At 44.9% G+C, this 20,889-nt stretch overlaps 1 protein-coding gene across 2 annotated transcripts in view; it reads right to left on the bottom strand.

Annotated features, from left to right (window-relative positions):
- The window catches only part of UBA6 (ubiquitin like modifier activating enzyme 6), a 1,607,755-nt gene that overhangs the window by 886,968 nt on the left and 699,898 nt on the right, over positions 1-20,889 (bottom strand). For both annotated transcript variants that reach the window (XM_069630498.1, XM_069630497.1), the window contains exons 14-15: positions 10,008-10,151; positions 9,697-9,764 (exon numbers count right to left, since the gene is read on the bottom strand). In XM_069630498.1, the coding sequence (XP_069486599.1) occupies positions 9,697-9,764; positions 10,008-10,151 (212 nt within the window). The remainder of the gene's footprint in view (positions 1-9,696; positions 9,765-10,007; positions 10,152-20,889) is intronic.

Consider the following 20,889-nt stretch of genomic DNA (forward strand, 5'->3'; position numbering starts at 1 on the left):
AGATGGATCAGGGACAGTCCCTCTAGTACAGCAAGCACTCCACTAAATTTCATCTCCAGCAGCGTCTCTATTCTTTGCTTATGGCAATATATAAGCTTGTCCCAGACAGTGGCAAAGAAGTAGAAAACTAGGAAAAACATGGAGAATCAAGGCTGGAGAGTGGCGCGCCGAGCACTGTTGAATGCCACCAGCTTAAATGGCCATTTGCTTGGGCTCCGCAGATGGATTTAAAGCAGCAATTTGAACAAGTTAGGATAACGAATTGTCCCACTACAGTGTTATGGCCTTGATTAATGTACCTGGGCCTGGATCATCGAAACAAGCCATCACAGTTGAGCATCAGGGAGACTTTGGATGGGGGTGAGCCAGCCTCACAGTTGGGACTTTCGTTGAAATAACCAACAGGCTTTTTATTTTGTAGGTTCGGTAAGTGGCAAAGAGTACTGGTGAGACTAATGACTCAAAGAGGTACACCAAACACTCAGACAGGGAAAGCTCACTCAGGCACATGGGGCCAATAGATACCAATGAGCAACCAGCAACATAATAAAAAAATGTGGGGGTGGGGGGCGAAACCAAGTTAGGCACTTCCGAGGAACCAGCTGAAAGCAAGCTGGAATGAACCACCAAATGAGCTGAGAGCGCTTAGAACCTTGAGAGAGCCAAGTGAGTTGACAGGGCAGAATATTCTGTAGCAGCTGAGAGTGATGAGAATGCTGAAATGCTTGAGAAAGCCCAGAAAGCGTACAAAGTGTCTGCTTAAATGGCAAGAGAGGAGGAAACTGGAAAGGCCGAAAGGGAAAAAAATAATAATCAGGACAGGGGGCTCACAGGTCGGCAAAACCACAGAACCACAGACCCTGTGAGTGCCTTTCTGGCCAAGGTGGATGATCCAACAAAAAACTGGGAATATCTGGCACTAAAATAAAGCAGAGTGAACTGGGCACTATATCCTAGATTGCAGGCAGGTTTTTTTGAGAAATGAGGAGTAGGCTAGGTGTTATATCCCTGTAATATTTTTGAGAGTGGCAAAATGTGTCTGGGTAATCTACCCCATAGACATTGTTTAGCGCTGAGAACCAGAGAAAAACCAGTATCCCTATTATCAACCATCAGAGTGTTGAAAAATAAATTCTTTTTGCGGATTTATCCATCTGTGGAAACCCCCACATTGATACTGTTTCAAACATGTCCTGACTTTTGGAGGCAAGTGAAGTGTTTTTTTCTCACTTGCCTTGCTAAACCCATCTGTTTTGGTGGGCACTGATCAGTTCCTATGGATATTGGTGCAGGAGAACTCTGTTCTCCATCATATAATACCTTGCTTGTTTTAAGTTCCTTCTAGAAAGTTCCCACCGGAGGATAGTTAAAATCGCTGGCTTCTCCTGCCCACGTGCCAGTAACCCTTCCATAATTCAATTTCCATGTTTGCAGTCCCAGTTTCCCTCATCACGTGACCTGCGAGAGGCCATTAATTCAAACCCTTTCACTCTGACTTTCCAATTCAATACGCATTACTTGGAATTACTTACGAGGAGGGGTGGATATGCATAAAACATTAACTCTATTTTACAGGCAATAAAGCACCGGGTTGCAATGTTGGATGAAATTCGGATTAGGGGCCTTCAGTTCAAAACTGCTCTGTTCGCCAATGCAGCAGTGCTTGCCCATAAATACTGGGATACATTATATGGAGCCACAGTTCGATCAGACTCCAGAACCTTTTGGAATATTGTATCCAGAAATAGTGCAGGGCTAGACATTGGATCGGAGAGTGCCTATCTAGCCCATATCTCAGAAGTAGTTTGGGTTAATCACCTTGAGGGCCTATATAATTCTAATGATACCTCTACTGCAGAGGGTTGTATAGCCTCCCGTCGCTACATGGATGAGGGAGCAATTCTTTCTCCTTTTTGCTGGAAGAGCTGGCAACTATTTTAACTAGGCAGAAACCCTGTCAGGCTCCTGGTTTGTATAGAGTTCCTATGGATTTATTCTGTTTCCTCGTTGAACCATGGTACCGGTTCATATTACAGGTTAACGCAATTCTTTCAAACTTTAACTTTCTGTCCAGCTGGAAAATGGGATTGATTGTACTCATTTGCAAAAAGGGTTGCTAGTCCTCTCCATCCTCCTATTGTTGTGTAACCGTGCTGAATGGAACCTTAAAGGTTTTTTCAGGTCTTATCCTGAAACGTGTGGAGGAATTGAGTAATATCCAGCTGTCTTTTAGAAGGGGGAAAAAAAGAAAAAGAAAAAGGAACAGACCAGACTGACTACCCCTCTCTCAAAGGCCTGTCGAAAACACAGGTGCAAGTGCAGCGGTACTGCTTCGTAATTCTACAGTAACCAACACCTATAAGGAGCCAATTATTTGACTGAGACCGGTAGTTAACGAAAGTATACATCACTTTAATTTTAGAAGGGGGCACAGGGACCACATATCAGTCTCTAAACCTATATCTTATTCTAGCCAAGGATGCAGTGGTACCAAGGTCCTGTGTCTACGTGGCATTTATGGATTTTAGCTCTGCTTTTGATCTAGTAGACAGGAGACATCTCAGGGCAATACTTGATTTAATGGGGGTTCCTAAACCCTTAATTTGGATGTTAGCTTTGCATATTAACTCTGGGTTGTGTCCGGTATGGTCCAGATGGTGTACTAAGAAAGCCAATTATAGCCAACAAGGGAGTCCGTCAGGGCTGTTTTCTGGCCTCTATTTTTAAAGTTCTATGTTCTTATATTGCCAGTTTTCTTTTCTTGCAGTTTTTTGCTGACAAAAAAAACCCCACTGAAATCATTTTATATATATTTGGGGCTAGGGGGGTTCCCCCAAACCCAATTTCCTATTATCTAGTCCCTATTCCTCACACCGCTTTTATCCACTTACCCCCCCCCCCCCCACACCATATTTTTGATGAGTTTTTGCATCCCAAAGGATTCATCTTGATGATCATCTTGTTAAACAAACACTTAAAATGTGAATAGTATTATGTGGCATCTTTGGATTTGCCAAAATAATCAATCAGTTCAGTGAAGCATATGGTTAAAAATTTACAACGGCAAAGCAATTGCTTCAGATAGCTATGGGTGTGAAATCTGGGTGTATGAGAAGCCTCAGCGGGGTTAATACCTCAACTCCAGTATATTCGCTGCATGTAGAGACAGCTACTACAAATTTAATGAACATGATTTGTTTGAGACCTTATGGGAAGCCCAACAATGTACCCTTGCCAGAGAGTGGATAAGGAATATCGTCTCTGTGGAGGGGTCTTATGAAGTGGGTTGGCCCTCACATATAAAGCTTGTGTTAAACAATTAGGACTTGGTCCCTCACTATGAGAATCCTGAAAGAATGAATAGCATTTCTAAGAGTTAAAACTAAAGGCTCTGAACTTCCTGAGGGCGATTAGAGAAGATGATACTCATGAAACCTCAAGGCAAGGCTTATGCTTCACTATCCGCCACGGGGGGACCTGCAGTCTAGTAGCAAAGTAGATCTTGTTCTAATTTGTCCCTTGTATACCGACCTGAGGAAAATGCTTCTTGTGGGCAAACTTGGGGAATCAGAGTTGTGATATAACTGACTGGGCATGTTGTTCCTACTTGCGTCAATCAATCGGTCGATTCATTTCACCGTAGCTAATTTTTTGAAGAAAGTATGGGCAGTAAGTGGTCATTTACTGGAGGATAAGTGCTGAGCCAAGATGTTTTGTCTGCATATTACAATTTGGGATGGATTTTGTGCTTTTCTGTAACTTAGCTGTGTAAATTCAGATATGATGTGTCCGCTTAGCTTTTAACATAGTCATTGTCTGATGAATGAATAAAACATTGAAATAAAATGTGAGGTGACACGATTCATGGGATGATGTCACTACTCCCGAAGGGGAAGCCCTTCCCTGTGAGGCTAGGGAGGTGAGGACGCAACCGATAGCAGCCCCATAGCGGTGGTAAAAAGCAGGAGGACCTAACAGCGAGACACTCCCCCTATGGTGACAAGGACTCCCATTCATGATGGAACGCCTTAATCCTCCTTCCCTTAAAACTAGAAAACCCTTACGATCTGTCGAGCATTAGGCTGACAGTGCTGTGTACTATTGTGATACTCCTCTTCTTCCTGTAAGATTAGACACCATCAATTTGAGCACTCCATCTAAACAGGATTCATAATATGAAGGTACTTAGTAGAACAACAACATTCACAGAATCATGCAGAACACATGTGAAAGATACTGCGATGAGATGGCCCCAAGAATGCAAGAGAAGTACACAACTAAGACCAACAATGGACTATGGTACTCGGCTGGGAAGGTCCCAGCCCAACAAGAGAAGTGGGGGTGTGTGAAGCAAGCCTCAGGAGTGAATTCCCTCATCTAAGTGATTATTTTGAGGATAAAAATTGTGAAGAAAGCATCAGGAGTGATCGCTCTCGTCCCAGTAACTGCAATAAGGATAAGAACAGTTGGGAAAGAATCTCCTTTGTTTCAATAACTATTCTAAGAGTAAACAAAGTGAACAGAGCCTCTGGAGCCATAAACCTCATCTCAGTAAGTGGGACAAGACTGTTAGAATCAGAAATAAAGAGGGCGATACATTCAAGAGAGCCTTGAGCCACAGAACCAGGAGAAGGGAGTCATTCTCCAGGGTTGCATTTGTTGAATCAGAAGCTAAAGGTTGTAAAGGACTGTCAAGAGAAGGTTGAACTTGTGGAGCCAGAAGGGAGTCATTCTCCTGGCATTTTCTCTTCAATAATAAGTTAAATGAAATAAAGACTCTTGAAAATTATCCCTAGGTCTGATATCTGCAGAACCAGGAGAAGCGAGTCACTCTCTTAGTACTATTTATGTTTCTCTGTGTTTATTGGTAGGGCTAGAGTAGAGGCGATTAATGGACAGAGGACGGATATTCATTTGGACTTCCATCCTGATGACGAACACCCCAGTTATTCCTTGGGTAGGTAGAAACAAGCCTCTAGAACTAGGGAAAGGTAGGTGTTTTCTCTTTTCTTAGAAGGAAATCATACTGAAATGCCACCTCTGTCTCAGATTCCTCACTACAGCACGCTACAGAGGGTATTTCTAATATAAAAGTTCATATTTATATGCATCGCTGAAATGGAAAGTTTAGTGAAACAGTCACATTACAGAGTATTAAAAGATCAAACCAATAGTATTCAACAGTTTTTCACCATTGACCTGGATTGTTCAGCAAGTTAAATATCCTTTTCTTTCTTAGAAAAATCCATGCTACATGCAGGAATTTATCCCCATTACCTAACCTGACCAATAAAGTCTGTTAGAACCACATATGCTTTGTGCATTCTGTTGGTTGTCTCAAGTGCGATTGTCTGGTGAGAAACGCGGGTTAATGCTTGCAAGCTATGTGCTTTGAGGTTGGGTCAGGGGAGTTTGGTATGCAGTGTTATTGTTTTGTTGAAGGATGCAGTATTGGTTAGGGAAGGAGGCTGAAAGGTTAGTTAGTAGCTAGTATTGGTTGGGATGACGCCACAGTGGACTGCAATAGTTCCTTCCATCAATAGAAATTACACTGTCTGTGATAAACCTAACCGTTTTGGAAAGGAGCTTGGGTTTTACTTTGTCAAATGCTATCCATGATGCTGAGGCACTGCACGGCTCAAAGTAGGGTAAAGGCAGCAATCAAGGAGGAATGTCCAGGACTTTCCACCTCCAAAGAGTAAATTATAGTAGAAGAATCCAGACAGATTAAAAGATGGTAAGTTTCAGTGAAAGGAAAAAAGAAAATGTGCCGAAGGTACTGTGGAAGCAAGAAGGTTGCCCCCATGAACATACGCTGGATAGTCCGAGTGAATGCCTACAAGCAAAAAAAAGCACCTCTAACATACAAATCTTTCCTCTAGAGACAACAGTCAAGCATGATGGAATGATGTTTAAAAGGTCACTATGTGCTTGGAAGAAAAGTTCAGATTAAGCAATAAAGAGTAAGGAAGATGAGGAAGTTACTCAGTGGAAGCTTATGGTTCACAGGGTTCAGTAATTACCTCATGGCTGGGGGTACAAGGTATAGCATGACCAAGTGTAATAAAAAGCAGTTGTAATACAATAAAAAGAGATAGAAGAAGGTACAGTTCAGGAGAACCACACAGATGCTAAAATAACTTTTAAGAGCTGAAGGAAGGAAGCATGCAACATGGATGTACCAAGCATGGTGACAATGGGAAACTTCGAAAAAGGTGCCAAAGACCACAGAAAAGGAATCCTTTATCAGGACTCTGAAGGTAAACCTGAAGACAGCAAGTCCCAAGATGAGTGCTAGAACATTGGTTGAGCGTTTTAACTGCAATAGACAGCTGAAACTAGACACCAAAATCGATGGAAACTACCCAGTTGTGAGTTTTGGAGGATAAGGTACCCAGTTACAATCTATTGCAGAAGTAGACAGCTGGTTTGTATAATGAATTCAGAACTGAGCGAAACTGCCATCTCCCCCGATTCCAGTGTGCAACAGGGAAGCAAGGGGAGAACCAGACGCAAAGTCCAGCAAGGGAAAAGGGAATCCCAGAAAAGCCCTTGGGATGTTTAGGTGCTCTGGTGGTGGTAAGGAGTTTGCGTCAGTAAAACTCCTACCATCGAGCTGGCGATCCCAGGAAGATAAAAATACTCTGAGTGAATTTGCAGGACTGGCAGAAACGGCATCAAATGGAAAGCTCTGTAGCAACAGTGCAGAAACCAGTAAAGAAGGTAAGGTCGGAATACACTGAAGAGGAACTCAAGGTTCAGGCAGAAAGAAGAAAAAAAGGGCAAAATGAGAATAGGAACATCGGTACAGCGTTAGAATACCTGTTGAGACGCAGGTTCCGACCGGGCTAGGATTCAATACATACTGAAGAATGCGTGGACGACACCGGCCAAACTGCACAAACAGAAGTGGTCTATGCCGTAATGGAAGAGCACATTGAATGAGACGCCAGCGTCTCCACAGGGACCAAGGGGAGGTTCTGACACCAGTGGCGATCACGTAGGAGAAACCAGATACAAGTGGAGAGGACGATTCCCAAGAATATCAACTACCTTCCCTCCCAGGATTCAAAATGCAGAAGCCATCATCATCATCACGGTTCCAGTAGTGACAAGCCGATAGTAAGCGGTGAAACGATGTGCAGAGCTGCGTTTTACACAAATGTTCATTGGCATTTAACAAGAGTGTCTATTAAACTTAATTGTATAGCTGTTTTTCAGGGAATCTGGGCCATTTTAAGTTTTTCAAAAAGGGCTGTATCATTAGTGCCAGTGACATTTGGTGTTTAGCAACAGAATTGCTATAACTATTACAGAAAGAGAAAACAGATTACTGATGGATCTAGAATGGGAAGCAGCTTAAAATGATCAGTAATGGTAAATGTATTAACACCGATAATCTCTAGTGCACATGTAAATGAGAACAACAGTGGCAAAAACCAAAGAATAAAGTATCAGCTGGATCATCATAAACAGGGTAAAATAAGACAACAGCTGTCACTAATTGAAGTATAGGTCAAGTGGCGGCCGCTAACAATCATGTAGTGATGAAGCAATGGCAACTATCCCAGAATACTATTTTCACAACTAACAGTACATTTTCAGCACCAGCTAAATAAGCAATATTTCTTGAATATAAAAATGCAAAAATGTATTTTGTCAATGGAATTTTCTTACCACTAGTTGCAATTACCACTGACAGTACTGGCACCGGCAGTAATTCAGAACGGCAATATCGTTGGGAGTGGCAAGTTATCACTGGCTGTTTGCTTTCTGCAATAGATGTCTAGTTTTTTAAAACAACCTTATTATATATGGTGTTGATTCATACAGCAATAATAATGGGATCAGTGGCAGGGACGTCATTTCACCAAAATGCCAGGGGTAGCGGAAGTGACATCACACGACCCTTGTCCTATGATGAGACAAGACGTGATGTCATTTAACACCACCCTGAAGAGACATAACCGGAAGCAATGGCGCACACACTTTCACAGGAAATGTCATCACATGGCATTGTACACTATGAAAAATACGGTTACAAAAATATAAGGTTACGATATCACTATAATGTGATCTACATTTCATAAAAGAATGGATCACCATATCTATGCTTAATGTCAGTGTGTGTATAGGCCCATATTACTAAATTAATGTGAATGCAAGCAGATGTCAAAGGCCAAATGATAATTATGTGTTATTATATAGCACTTACGCTTAAGCGCTTTACACAGAACAAACATACATACAATATCACCCAGTCTGTGTACCCATTTATCAACCTCAGAAGGATGAAAGGCTGAGTTGAGGTGTTTAAGAACAGACAAAATCAGTGACTCACCCCCTGAAGTTTGCCTGTAATAAACTATTAATGAGTCTAGCAATTATTTTACAGAATTCCAGAAAGACAAATTATTTGTTATTCCTATTCTCCCTTATTTATGGTCACTACTAAAGTGTTACACTTGTGCAACCCCCATTTTTTTTGTCTTCTTTTTTTTGTTGAAGCCTGATCAAGATAGCCAGTCAATCCAGAAAAAAGAGCCACATAGCACTGCCCAGAAGCTTACATTTAAAAAAAAAAAAGACGATATATGTTTTTTAGGGGTAGCAACGGAGACCTCAGGGGTCGCAGCTGCAACCCCTGGGGACTCCCAAATGACGTCCCTGTTCGGTGGGCTTCACCAGCCAGTAACAGTCTGGGGCCCATGTTATATGCCAGGACGAAGCGACTGTCTTAACACCAGACCCCAGTGCCGCTACCAAGCCGTTGAAGCCCACAAACCAGTTATTGCCATTAGCAGCCTGGGTTTCGAATACGGAAACCTGGGGTGCCGATAGCAATATTTTTACTTTGAATGAATGGGATGCCTTACAACGTCCCTTTCATTCAAAGAAAGGCTGACCTAAGATGGCCACCATGGAGATGGAAGGATTTCAACGGTGGCCGGCGGGCCAGGACGAAAGTTGGAGTGACGACGGCACTTGCCGCTGCCTAAATAATAAGATGAGTGGGCATGGGGAATAAACGGTGACCATAGGGGTGAGGAGGGTGGGAGATGGTAGTGTGGGGAAGCAGCCATCCAGCTGCTCAGAACATAGGCTGAGATCATGGGATTCAGCCCAAAATCTGAAATCAAATCAAATAAAACAGGTTTCCAGCTTTCACGAATGAAATGCATTCTCAAGCTACAAAAGAGCACAATTGCTGAATGCTCAATTCAACAAAGGCTCTTTGTGTGCGACTGCAGACTTTGTGTTGCTTATGCACAATTGCACTTCACACCACCACACGTGATGCATGAGATGTCACAAAAGTTGACATTTCATAACTATGCCTGCTTCAAGGGTCTCAGTACACCAACACTTGTGCGGTACATGAGCATTGCAGTAAATTATTGTAGATCTACCCTCGTTTTAGAGCTGGAAAAAGCAACACAGGTTCCCATGTTCATTATTGGGACCTGTGGGTTGACCAGTTTTGTGTCACAATGTAATGTACATGACTTGTTACAAATGTACAGCAAGCCATGATTGTGACCTAGGTGTTAAATGTTCGCTGATTTTACACACAATAGACTTGTTGCTACACAATGGATGTCTCCCCAATGCATTTCAGAGAACTTTGAAACAGCCTTTAAAGTGTATGTGTGCGTCACAAACAATAAAAATATAAAAATTAAAATGTTATCCCACCTTGGAAGGAACTCTTCATTATTTGGTTGCTCCAGCGATCCAACAATATCGACAGCATCAATGTAAAGCTGAAATGGAAGAAATTGCAAATTAATTATTTATTTATATGAAAAAACAAAACACACCCTTTCTTTCACAAAGTTTAGAACGTGGTGTTCTATCATATTAACATTACAAAGTGTCCTTGTTTGTTGAGAGTGGGTAAATGCCCATATTAAATAAAATTGCAGGCTATATACGGTCATCTCATGTTAAACTATTATATATTTTATTTACTCTTATTTGATACATCAAGCAAAATACATACTTACCCATTGCTGCAATGGAGAAAACTTTCCAGTCACAGCTTTTAAAACCTCTTGACTTGCTATTCCTCCCACGGCTGCAGCTAAAGGAGCTAGAAACCCTTTGGCCGTCCAGGAGAGCCACTTCACGATACTTTCATCAACTGCTGGCTGAATCAAAAAACATGTATTACTTAAAGAGATGAAAATTATTATTATATTAATTTCCGATAGACTCTCTTTCCATTCCGCTGGATATTTCAATCCTGTAGCCATCTGATTTAATATAGCACATCTTCATTTCACTTATTTTTATCCTCGTAAAACAGGATGCTATGGTGGGGCAGTCAAATCAAACAGTTGCAACATCTTGTTATAGAACTGTATCACCTAAAACCCAATCTCCATCTTAGTGCAAACAAAGGTATAGCAGACATCCCCACCAACTCAGGATCCACTTTAAACAAAACTTCAGGGCCACACCTACATTTTGGGCTATCACCCAGAAGGAAGCATGTAGAATGGAACAGGCTAACACCAAGAGACACAGCTGTGTCCTGGCCATAATAAATGGAGATCTCATTCCTCAGGAGTATGACTTAGTTGCCATATGACAAAAGAAGAACCAGTCCTCCACCTAAGCTGTGCACCCTTAAGGCTTGGCAAATACTTTAAAAAAGTCAAGTAATCACATTACCACTTACACAGTGATGGCTGGACCAGAGAAATCAGAAGTACATGACATACATAGAACCCTAACCACAATGATAACTGATCTGAAGAGGGCTTAGAAGATTTACAAAAACACAACTTTTCATTCATAATTACTCGCACAACAAAAGTACAACAAAAATACCTTCATTTTTGCAATCAAGATATAATTTTACTTATCTAAGAAATACCACAGTCGACAAATAGAACTACTTTTTTTAATGCCTACAAATCCTTTCCTAACTTCCAATTGTAGGGACAAAACTACTCCCACCTCCAATTTTTTCCAGAGCCCTTCAAAGAAGAAAACAATCTTTGAGCCCATGGACAACAGTAATCATAGATGTTTGTGGGACTTGCTATTGTCTGCTGTAAGCACATACAAGCTACAGCCCTGGTTGAAGCCTTGTTGCACGCCAAGTGAACTACCAAATAACCTTCTTTGCTCTGTATTTATGCCAACTGGATCCTTTTTTGCAAAATTGGAAAGCAACCCAGTGTTAAGATGGACTTCCAAAACCACCCCTGGTGGGAGGATTTTGGGAGTTCACCCTATTATGCTAAACAGAGAAGACACAGAGGTTATCCAAATCCAAACAAGGCGAGGAAGTAGAGCAGCAAGGCTTAGTCTCAGGAAGGGAGTGAGAGCAGCCTAAGGGTACTATGAGTCCACACAGAGCAAAGTTATGCATTAGGCCTTTACTTTACACACAAAGCAGATAGAAATGGAAAAGAAGAAAGTTGTGCCATGACATCAGGTCGATTGGACTTGCATCAATTTGGTTTGAAAAAGTCAGTGGGATGCCAATTGAACAGGTATCTGGTTGCATACAAGAGCAAGCTAGACATAGGGAATGCTCCGATGTTTATGCTGCAAGCTTAGACTTATCCGTTGCCTAAGGCTAGCCTCTGGCATACATTTGATTATTGGGATATCAGTCAGGGACTTCTCCTGATAATTATTGCTCTCCATATAGATACCAGAGTTATCAAGTTGTCAGTATGAGCCCTGAACGACGCATAGAGGTGTGAGACAGGGATGCCTTTTGGCTCCCTGACTCTTCATGTCTCAGATTTTGGGTAATTCTTCATACAACTGAAGTGTTTCCCCCCACATATTGAACACTCACATGTCCAGTAACTGACTTATGAAGATGATATTCTTTTGTTTGGTTCTACTCCTAATGGGTTACAGAGGGCACTGAATGTACATCACAATTATTTAAAAAACAATGAATTGGAAGTGAGCATCGCCAAGACCAATATAATTTGCTTTTCGGGTGGTAACACAAGACTACACAACTTTACTTGGTATCTTGATGGAAACAAATTGGAGTTTATGAAACATTTTTATTACCTTTATTTCCAGATTTTTTATAAATCAAATAACTCATTCTCTTTGTCACGAAAGAGAATTATGCTATTTGCTGCTCAGATGAGCATTGTTATACTGGATTTCTAAACTCTGGCCTGGTGGACAGAGTTTAGGATGACATCCTAGTTATAGTGAACAGGGACAACTCTGGGGGCTATGGCCAAACCAATCAAGGTAGCATGGAGAGTAGTCAAGGCCATGTCTCAGGAGTGAGTGTAGTAAGGGGTCCATAATGAGTCCAACACAGTGCGCAATCAAGGATTACAATTAGACAGATAAGGACCAACATACTCTATTAAAGGCCAAAGAGCACACCATAATAAATTGACTAATAGCAGGCAGTAAGCTCACACAATACTAAACAGTAAAATACATACAATCAGATTTAGTGTAAAACATTGAGTACACCCCACACCCCCAATACCTGCAGTGGAGGGGAAGTAAAAAGTTGTTCCACCAACAGTCCAGAGGAATATGACCCTAACTTGTAAAGTCCATCCCTACATTTTATGGGGCCTTGTGCCCAACAGTTCAAAGTTTCCAATAGTTTTAGGGAGAAAGAAAATGTTAGCAGGACGGTCCTGTTGTTGTGAGAGACAGGTTCCAAAAGTCAGAAGAGGAAGTTTTCTAGTGAATAAGACTATCAAAGGGCTTTTGGGCAACACGTTTTGCCAGAATCAAATAGTGGTAAATGTTTTTAAAAGTTAAACATTTTTAAAGGGTGGAGCTAGGGGGCAGGCTAGTATCACCACAATTTACCACTCATACTCAGGTTTTTCTCTAGACTTGGCAGGTCGTTGGAGGGTTGCCACAGGTCGGCTTTCCCGCCATTGGTTCCAGTCGAAAAAGCCCAGGAGCTGCAGGTGCAAGAAGAGTTCCTGTCAAGTACAGGAGTTTGGTGCAACCTCTTCTTGAACAATGCAGCAGGCACCAGTGCAGGATTCTTCAGGACGGTCGACAAGATGTGAAAACGCCAGTTTCATGAACGTCACTGTTGCACGGCGACAGCAGAGGAGACAGATGTTGCGGTCAAAGTCAGTCCTCTATCTCGTGCCCGGTCGATGCACATCATTTTGCAACATTTTGCAGTAGGGACTCTTGCAGGACAAGCCGACAACCTTCAAGTTTTCAGCCGAAGCACCGAACAAGGACTCTTCTACCGCGGTAGCCCAAACTGGAGCTGGTCAATTCAATGAATGGCTCAGGCACAAAAAAAAAAATAACAAAGGCTCCAACTTGTTGATTTACCAGAAGAAGTTGAAAATGGTTGTTCCCAGCACTGCTATGAGTCAAAGCACTGATGAAGGTATTTTAAGATCAGTAGCCAGACAGGGCTCCACAGGGACTGCAGCAAATGTTGTTCACCAGGCCTTCTCAGGTTCGGTCCATGGGTCTTCCAAAGTCTTCACGGCTATGCACGATACTTGGCTCCTTGCAGGATCGGTTCCATCTGTTAAAATCACGGCAAAAATAAAATTGCGGCAAAAAGGCTGAGGTTTTGCACCGCAATCTATGTAAAAGATACAGGGGACACCCCTGCAACCCCCACACCCATTATGCCATTTAAGGGGAGCGGGGGACACCCCTGCAACCCTTGCTCCCCTTTAATTGCATAATGGGGTACACCTTTACAGGGTCAAACCACAGCATTTTTGCCAAAGATTTTTTGTAAAGGCGACATTTTTGCTGCAATTTTATTACTGCATACCGCAGGATCTCTGGGAAATGACTGCAGGATGACTCTTCTTATGGAAAAACTCAGGTGACAACAGAAACTCAGCCCAACCAATGAAGATCTGCCCCTCACACACACCCCAGCAGTGGTTCAATCCGCGACCATTACCTCGACTGGATTTTGGCTGAACACGAGTCTCCCTGTTCACCATACCTAGGGTAGCCTCCCAAAATGTGTCCAGACTGATTTTAGAAATCCATATAAACACTGGTTAGACTCTGGGAAACAGGGGTAGCAGAAAGTCACAGGTATGACTCAGAGTGTCACGATAGCACTTGTGGAGGTTCCAGACCGTTCCAGGCTTGTTCTTCTGTCTCTGGTTCCTACCGCAATGATCGTCTAGACAAAAGAGATACTTTGTTTCATTGTATTTAGTTTTGGTTGGTTGCAGTACTTTGCAATTGGTTCCAGACAGCTTCCAGTTGAAGACGCAAACAAAGGGGGCGCTGTTGAGCAGCCGACCGTGATGGTTGCCTAGAGGCGTTGCTCTGCACCTCAGCAAAAAGATCCTTCTGGCGGCGGCGGTTTTCGGCGCTCTAACAAGCCGAAATCATTGGAATACATACATATATTTGAGAGGAAGAGCTCGACTACCTTGCAGCGCGAGCACCAGGCTGGAGAACTTTTGATTGCCCTCGTGCCCTTTCCCACCGGGGGTTTCCGTTGACTGTGTGCTACAGCTGGCCGCTGGGTGGAGGCTGCTGCCACCGCCAGTGGATGCAATCCTACAATGGCCCCCCCACCTCGCGGATTGCTGGTGAACGCGGAAGCCCATCGGATGGTGAGTGGACACTATTGCAGCTGGGAAGCTGTGCATGCCGAGGCGGGCCTCTGGAGCTGTGGCCTTACCCGTTTCTACACACCACACAGGGCCGGCACCGTGCCCATTGCGGGGCCGGGGGGAGGAGACTACTCTCCTCCCCTGTGTCTGGGGCCCACTGGTCTGTGCAGAGTGGGCAATGCATGCTCAATCTGTTCCTTTGCTTCCCCCCTCATCTGCGCAGCGGGTTTCCTGAGCCAAGCTTGCAGCCCCGAATGAGCGAGAGACCCTCTGGTTTTCCTCCCTGCGCGTCCCGATATTAAGACAATACCGCCAAGTTCATAGCGGGCCAGCTGCTGATGGTGTCCTGAGATTGCTGAGTAAGATCATTCTCTTACCACTGCTACTCCTACATGCTAGGCTGCAATTCCTGGAACGCCCGACCGTTAAATTTAAATACTTTGATCGAGGACAAGGAGGAACAATCTTTTCGGGAGGCACACAATTTGAAGGGAGACTCCACACTGCACCAACACGGCCGGCACCCTTGGCAGGCTGTATTGTAGGTGACCCACTAACCCTCCTTTCGTCGAGCCCTTCTCCCACTTTCAGTGCGAGTCCAGAACATTCACAAAGCATGACTAAAGGGGCTGCCGGGAGAAAAAAGACTGGTGCCATGGACAAATTCGCCAAGGCGGCCCCGCGGGCGGAGACCAGGGAGCCGCATCCATCTCCTTCGTCCCATGACTTGGCTACCACGGCCTCACCTACTGACCTAACACACATGATGGAGGCTGTGGCCAAGGGCTTTGCGGCAGTACATGAGAAACTGGATGACATTGCGGCCTTTGCCGCCTCTATGCGATCACAACTGGTGAAAGAAATGGTGCGAATAAATGAAGCGGAGAAGAGAACAGGGATGACAGAGGACAATGTGCAGGTGCTTCAGGGCACGTTGGCTACCCTGGTGAAGGATATGAAGGTCAAAGGTAATGGGGTGACTTGTAATCACGGAGGAACAATACTCGGATAGTTGGAGTCCCGGAATATGCACTTTCTGACGGTATGGAACAAGCTGTGGAGAGTCTACTTAAGGATCTTCTGGAGGACCCACAATTATCACCTTTCTTTGCACTGGAGCGTGCCCACCAAGCCCAAAGCCAAAGATTTCCCTCGGCCTATCATCACCAAAATTGTAAGCTATTGTGACAGAGACCATGTGCTGCACTTGGCCAGGGAGAGAAAGGAGATGCACTTGGTTCTCGGACCATCCGGTTCTTATCAAATTTCTCGACGGTGGTCCAACAGGAACGCTGGCAATTCATAGGGGTCAAAAAGATGTTGCGTGAACTTAACATTCAATATGCAATGCTGTTCCTGGTGCATCTCCGATTTCAATTCCGTGGCAAACTACTACTTCACAGTCCCAAATCAAGCAGTGAAGTTAATTGAAGCTAATATTCCAGGAAAGGCCGGGGTCTGTGCTTACATTGGATCTTTGGGCATGCCTGAGTTGAGGGTATGCAGGTTGGATCAACAGGGCTGGAAAACAAAAAAATCTTGCCAGCAGGGTTCACAGGTAGTATTGGCTAGGGAGGTGCAGACATGGTGACAGGGAGGTGGTCTTCGATCCAGTACTGACGTTAGATTATCTTTACGATGCAGCTGAAAATAATGTGCTGGAATGTTGGAGGGTTGGTGAACTTCATCAAGTCTCGGAAATTGAGGGCCTATGTTAATAGACATGAAATCAATGTTCTCCTGTTACAGGAAACACACGCTAGGGAAGGGGTTTGCTGTAGCATAGGCCCATCCTGGGGCGGGAACAGGTACTCATACTCGACCCAATCACAAGGTGTCCTAACACTTGTACACAAGTCACTGATATTCACTGAGAAAAAGGTATACATCGGAACGGAGGTATGCTACAGTGGGTATACTGGCTGGTTATGTCGGGGTTCCCATTATATGGGGTGGTCTAAATGGCTCCATAGGTAGAATGGGAGAAGCGCTGAGGCCCCAATCAAGAGCGGCAGTGCAGCTTCTAAACTATATGGACTCCTTGTCCTTGAGATGCATGGTGCCTTCTGCATATGCTTGCTCAGGAATATAGTTTCTATTTCTCACTACAATCCTCAGGGTCTAACCTCTCGCAATGGCTTTTCAACCAATACCTGGCAACGCTTGCCTACTGCATTTCCATTTTCTGCTCAAACTTCCAGTGCTATGCTGATGACACCCAACTCATTTTCAGGTTTCCTTCAGCTACCTCCTCGCCTTCCCTCATCTCGGATTGCCTAACTGCCATTCAAAATTGGTTTGCTGCCAACGATCTTTGTCTAAATACCAACAAAACTGAGATCCTCCACATTGGGACACCTTCACAATCCTTTCCCCTCACTCTCTGGCCGGCCTCCCTTGGCCCTCCTAATACCACTACCTGCGAGGCTAAGAACCTTGGAGTCATCTTTGAAACTACACTTTCTTTCTCCGCACACATCTCTGATGTCTCTAAAAAGTCAAACTTCTTACTGCACCTCCTTAGAGGTACTTTGCCTTTCCTCTCCTTCCCCTTACAAGCTCCCCGTCTCTAAGCTCTGGTTCTCTCCAGGTTGGACTATTGTAACAGTATCTTTCTAAATCTACCTGCCTCCACTCTTCGCCCTTCACAACTAATCCAGAACAGGACTGCAAGACTTGTCTTCGGCCTCAAGCCCTGGGATCGTATCTCTCCAGCTCTGAAATCCCTTCATTGGCTCCCAGTGCATGCAAGGATTACATTTAAAACCCTATGCATTGTCCACAAGGCTTTCTGGAGCCTGGGTCCGAAATACCTTCAATTATCCCTCCATAAATGCCTCCCTTCTCAAGCCCTCCGATCCTCTAGTTCCAATTCCCTCAGGGTCGGTCGTTTTTCAAAGACACGAGCCGGGGGCAGATCTCTTGGCTGGGTCCTCCCTTTGGAATGCCTCCTGATCACCCTGAAACTTGAGGAGAGCCATCTCCGGTTCCGGAAGCACCTCAAGACCATCCTCTTTGTTTCTGCCTTTGCCCCTCTTCTCCCCGGCTGATCTGCTTCTCTCTTGGCATCGTGCACCTGGCCACCCTCTGTCCTTCGGGCCCCGGTACCTGCTCACTCTGCCTCCCTCCTGCACTGCCTCTGGGCTACCCCCGGCACTAGGATCTGTATCTGTAACCATACAGTCCCCCACTCTTCTTCTGCACTTATCAGATATACTCATGCACTTGCCACTTGTCTGGCTACACTACCATTTTCACTACAGTTATTTATTCCACTTATTATTTATTCTGTTTCTCTCCTCTGTTCTGCACTTTCCCCCTTTTTCCCTTTTCCATGCACTTGTGCATTCTGAGTGTCACTGGGCCTAGTAAGATCGTATTTTTGTTCTCCCCTGTTCCCCTTCCTTTGCTTGGTCGTGCGCTGAAACACTTGTGTATGAGCGCGATATAAATAAATTATCATATCATACATGACATGACATGTCCTCTCGTATCAATATGTTCCTAATATCTAGTCTCCTTATGGGTAAAGTTCTGGGTAGTGAGATTTTGCTACGTACTCTCTCCGACCATTCCCCTTTGGTACTATCGCTCACAACTGACAGACCCTCCGCACTGGGGAGATCATGGCGTTTTAAGTCAGTAGCATTAAAAGATAAAGTCTTTAAAGAGAGATCGGATCAGACATTGAAACCTTTTTCTCCTGAAATACTGCGGATGCCACGTCCCAAGGCATAAGATGGCAGGCCTTCAAAGCTTACATAAGAGGCATGGCAATCGCTAGGGAAGCAGGGGTTCTAAAGGCCATTCGAAGGGACCTGCAGGGATTATGAAACTACACTCAAGGAGCTGGAGATGGAATATACCCGGTCACCAGATCCCGAGGTTACTCAAGCAAACGCTTCTGGTGTTAGAGCAGTTCAGAGCCTACGCCCTGAAGGAGGTCCATTACCTTGCATGTCTGCTGGCAGTGAGGAAGTATGGGGAGGGGGAGAGACTGGGGAGGACATTGGCTAATCTGGTGAAAACTGAATGTGGGCGAACTCAAATTGACTATGCTTGGTGCGCAGGGGAACTCCAAGTGGGCAGATAGGACGTTTGAGGTTTTCTGTGAGTTCTATGAGTCATTAAGCACTCCATGCCCCACACATGGAGAACAGGCCATACACTCCTTGTTGGAAGGGGTGCCTCTTTTTCAAGGTTGAGCTCCCAGGCTAGTGGTAGTTTAAATGGCCCCGTGACAGTAGAAGAAAATAGTAATCAGAGATGTCGCCTGGGGCAAGGCTCCTGGACCCGATGGTCTGACAGCGGAATTCTATCGTGAGTATGGGGCCCTGTTGATTCTACATCTCCTCCAAGTCTGGGAGGAGTCACCACAAAAGTTCTTACTGCCCCCTCTCACTCATGAATGTGGATACTAAAATATATGCAAAGGCCCGAGCGAATCGTCTGCTCCGATTAATGCCCCATGCAATTCACGAAGACCAGGCTGGTTTTGTTTCGGGCAGCTCCACATCTCTTAATATCCGACACCTGCACAACGTTATGGCTAGGCCCTAAGAACGAGGCGGTGGCAGTGGCCATCGATGCCCAAAAGGCATTTAATATGGTCTCAGGGAATATTTGTTTGTAGTACTGGAGAAAATTGGCCGGGGCTCTGGAATTATCTGTTATAGACTATTGTACACCGGTCCGCTGGCCAGAGTCCTGGTTAATTCTTGCGGATCAGAGCAGCTCACTCTCGGGTGGGGCACTCGGGTGGGCTGTCCCCCCATATTGTTTGAACTGGCCATTGAACCAATGGCGGACCTGATACGTGACCGTCATAAGCACCGGGGCATCCGCCTCAATGCCCCTGACACCCCACACACACACACATTGTTTGGCTGTACGCAGACGATGTGCTTGTTTACATCCGAGATCCACAGGTAAACCTAGATCCTATTCTCTGCAATATCATTCAAGTTGGTGCAGCCTCAGGATTTACAATGAATTACTCCATATCGGAAATGTTTCCCTGGACACCTTGCACTAAACAACCACAAGGAGAGAATAATCTCCGGTGGGCCCTGGGCAATATCAAATACTTGGAGGTGGTGGTCTCTAGAGATAGGCTGACCCTCTTCCGGGATAATCATCTTGCTTTGGAGAGATACGTGGAAGGCAGGCTAAGTAGATGGAGGCTGCCGCCAATCTCAGCGGCAGGGAAACAGTTCCTGGTAAAGATGATCCTCCTACCCAAACTCCCCAATGCATTTGCTAACGTCCCTGGCACGGTAAACCCTTTTTGTCCAGAATACATGGGTCATTCCCAAAGGATTTAGGCACCCTGGACTGTGTTGCCTAGGCAACTCAAGTCGCACTCCGTCCTGATTGGCCCAAGTGGTGAGCCGGCCGGCTCACCACTTAGCATGTTTGAGTGACAGCTAGGCTGAGTGAATGGGGGTTTTCTGCATAAAAGCAGGGCTTTGGGGACTGGAACGTCAGAAGTCGCCACAGGACCTAAGAATCTGACGAGGGAGAAGCTGAGCCGACCCGCCACGACGACACCACCGGTTGAGCCCTGCTGGACCGTCTCACCACTTTTCCCAACGACAGAGGAGATCTCCCGCCGGAAAGTCTTCTTCCTTTGACTGGTGGGGATAACCAGTTTCACCATCTTTTCGCCTTCCCGACGCATCTCGTGGCCGCCTTGCCTGTGCCAAGCACCCCGGCAACTGGAATACCACGTTTTACCACGACCGCAAAATAAAGGGTAATACCTTTAACCGGAAAACTCTGCGGCTGGTTTCTTCCCTGGCAGTGCAACGACCTTCATCTTTCCTCCAAGTCGAGATCTTCTCTTCCCCTGGACGACGACAAGACTTGCACCCGCTGCCAGGAACAACTGCCACTGCTGGAGGATCCTTCCCACTTAAGGTACCGTGTCCCGCCTGGCTTCCCTTGCCATAGACTGTACGGGGTAGATTTAGCCCCCGGCATTCGAACCTGGGTTAGCCTGGGACACCCTGGCTAAACTTTTCTGAGCCTCTCTAAACTCTTTTCGAACTCTCTGCAAGACTTTCTAAGCCTAGTGTAACTGTGATCTTGGGCGCATTTGTGCTCTGCTCCCCCTAAGAGTGGGCCCAGCCTATGGACTTTGGCTCACAAGTGACTTTTGCTCTTCTGCCTTGCTAATAGTGTTCCTAAATCTTAGAGTGGTGTACCTTTCCATATTCTGTCTCCCCCCCCCCACCTTCTTCATAAACTTATTGGAGTGCCATCTATAGTTAAGCGCTCACCTCTGTATGGAAATAAGTGGTGTTAA

This window comes from Ambystoma mexicanum, chromosome 6q, assembly GCF_040938575.1.
Source record: "Ambystoma mexicanum isolate Mex_15411 chromosome 6q, UKY_AmexF1_1, whole genome shotgun sequence".
NCBI classification, from domain to species: domain Eukaryota; kingdom Metazoa; phylum Chordata; class Amphibia; order Caudata; family Ambystomatidae; genus Ambystoma; species Ambystoma mexicanum.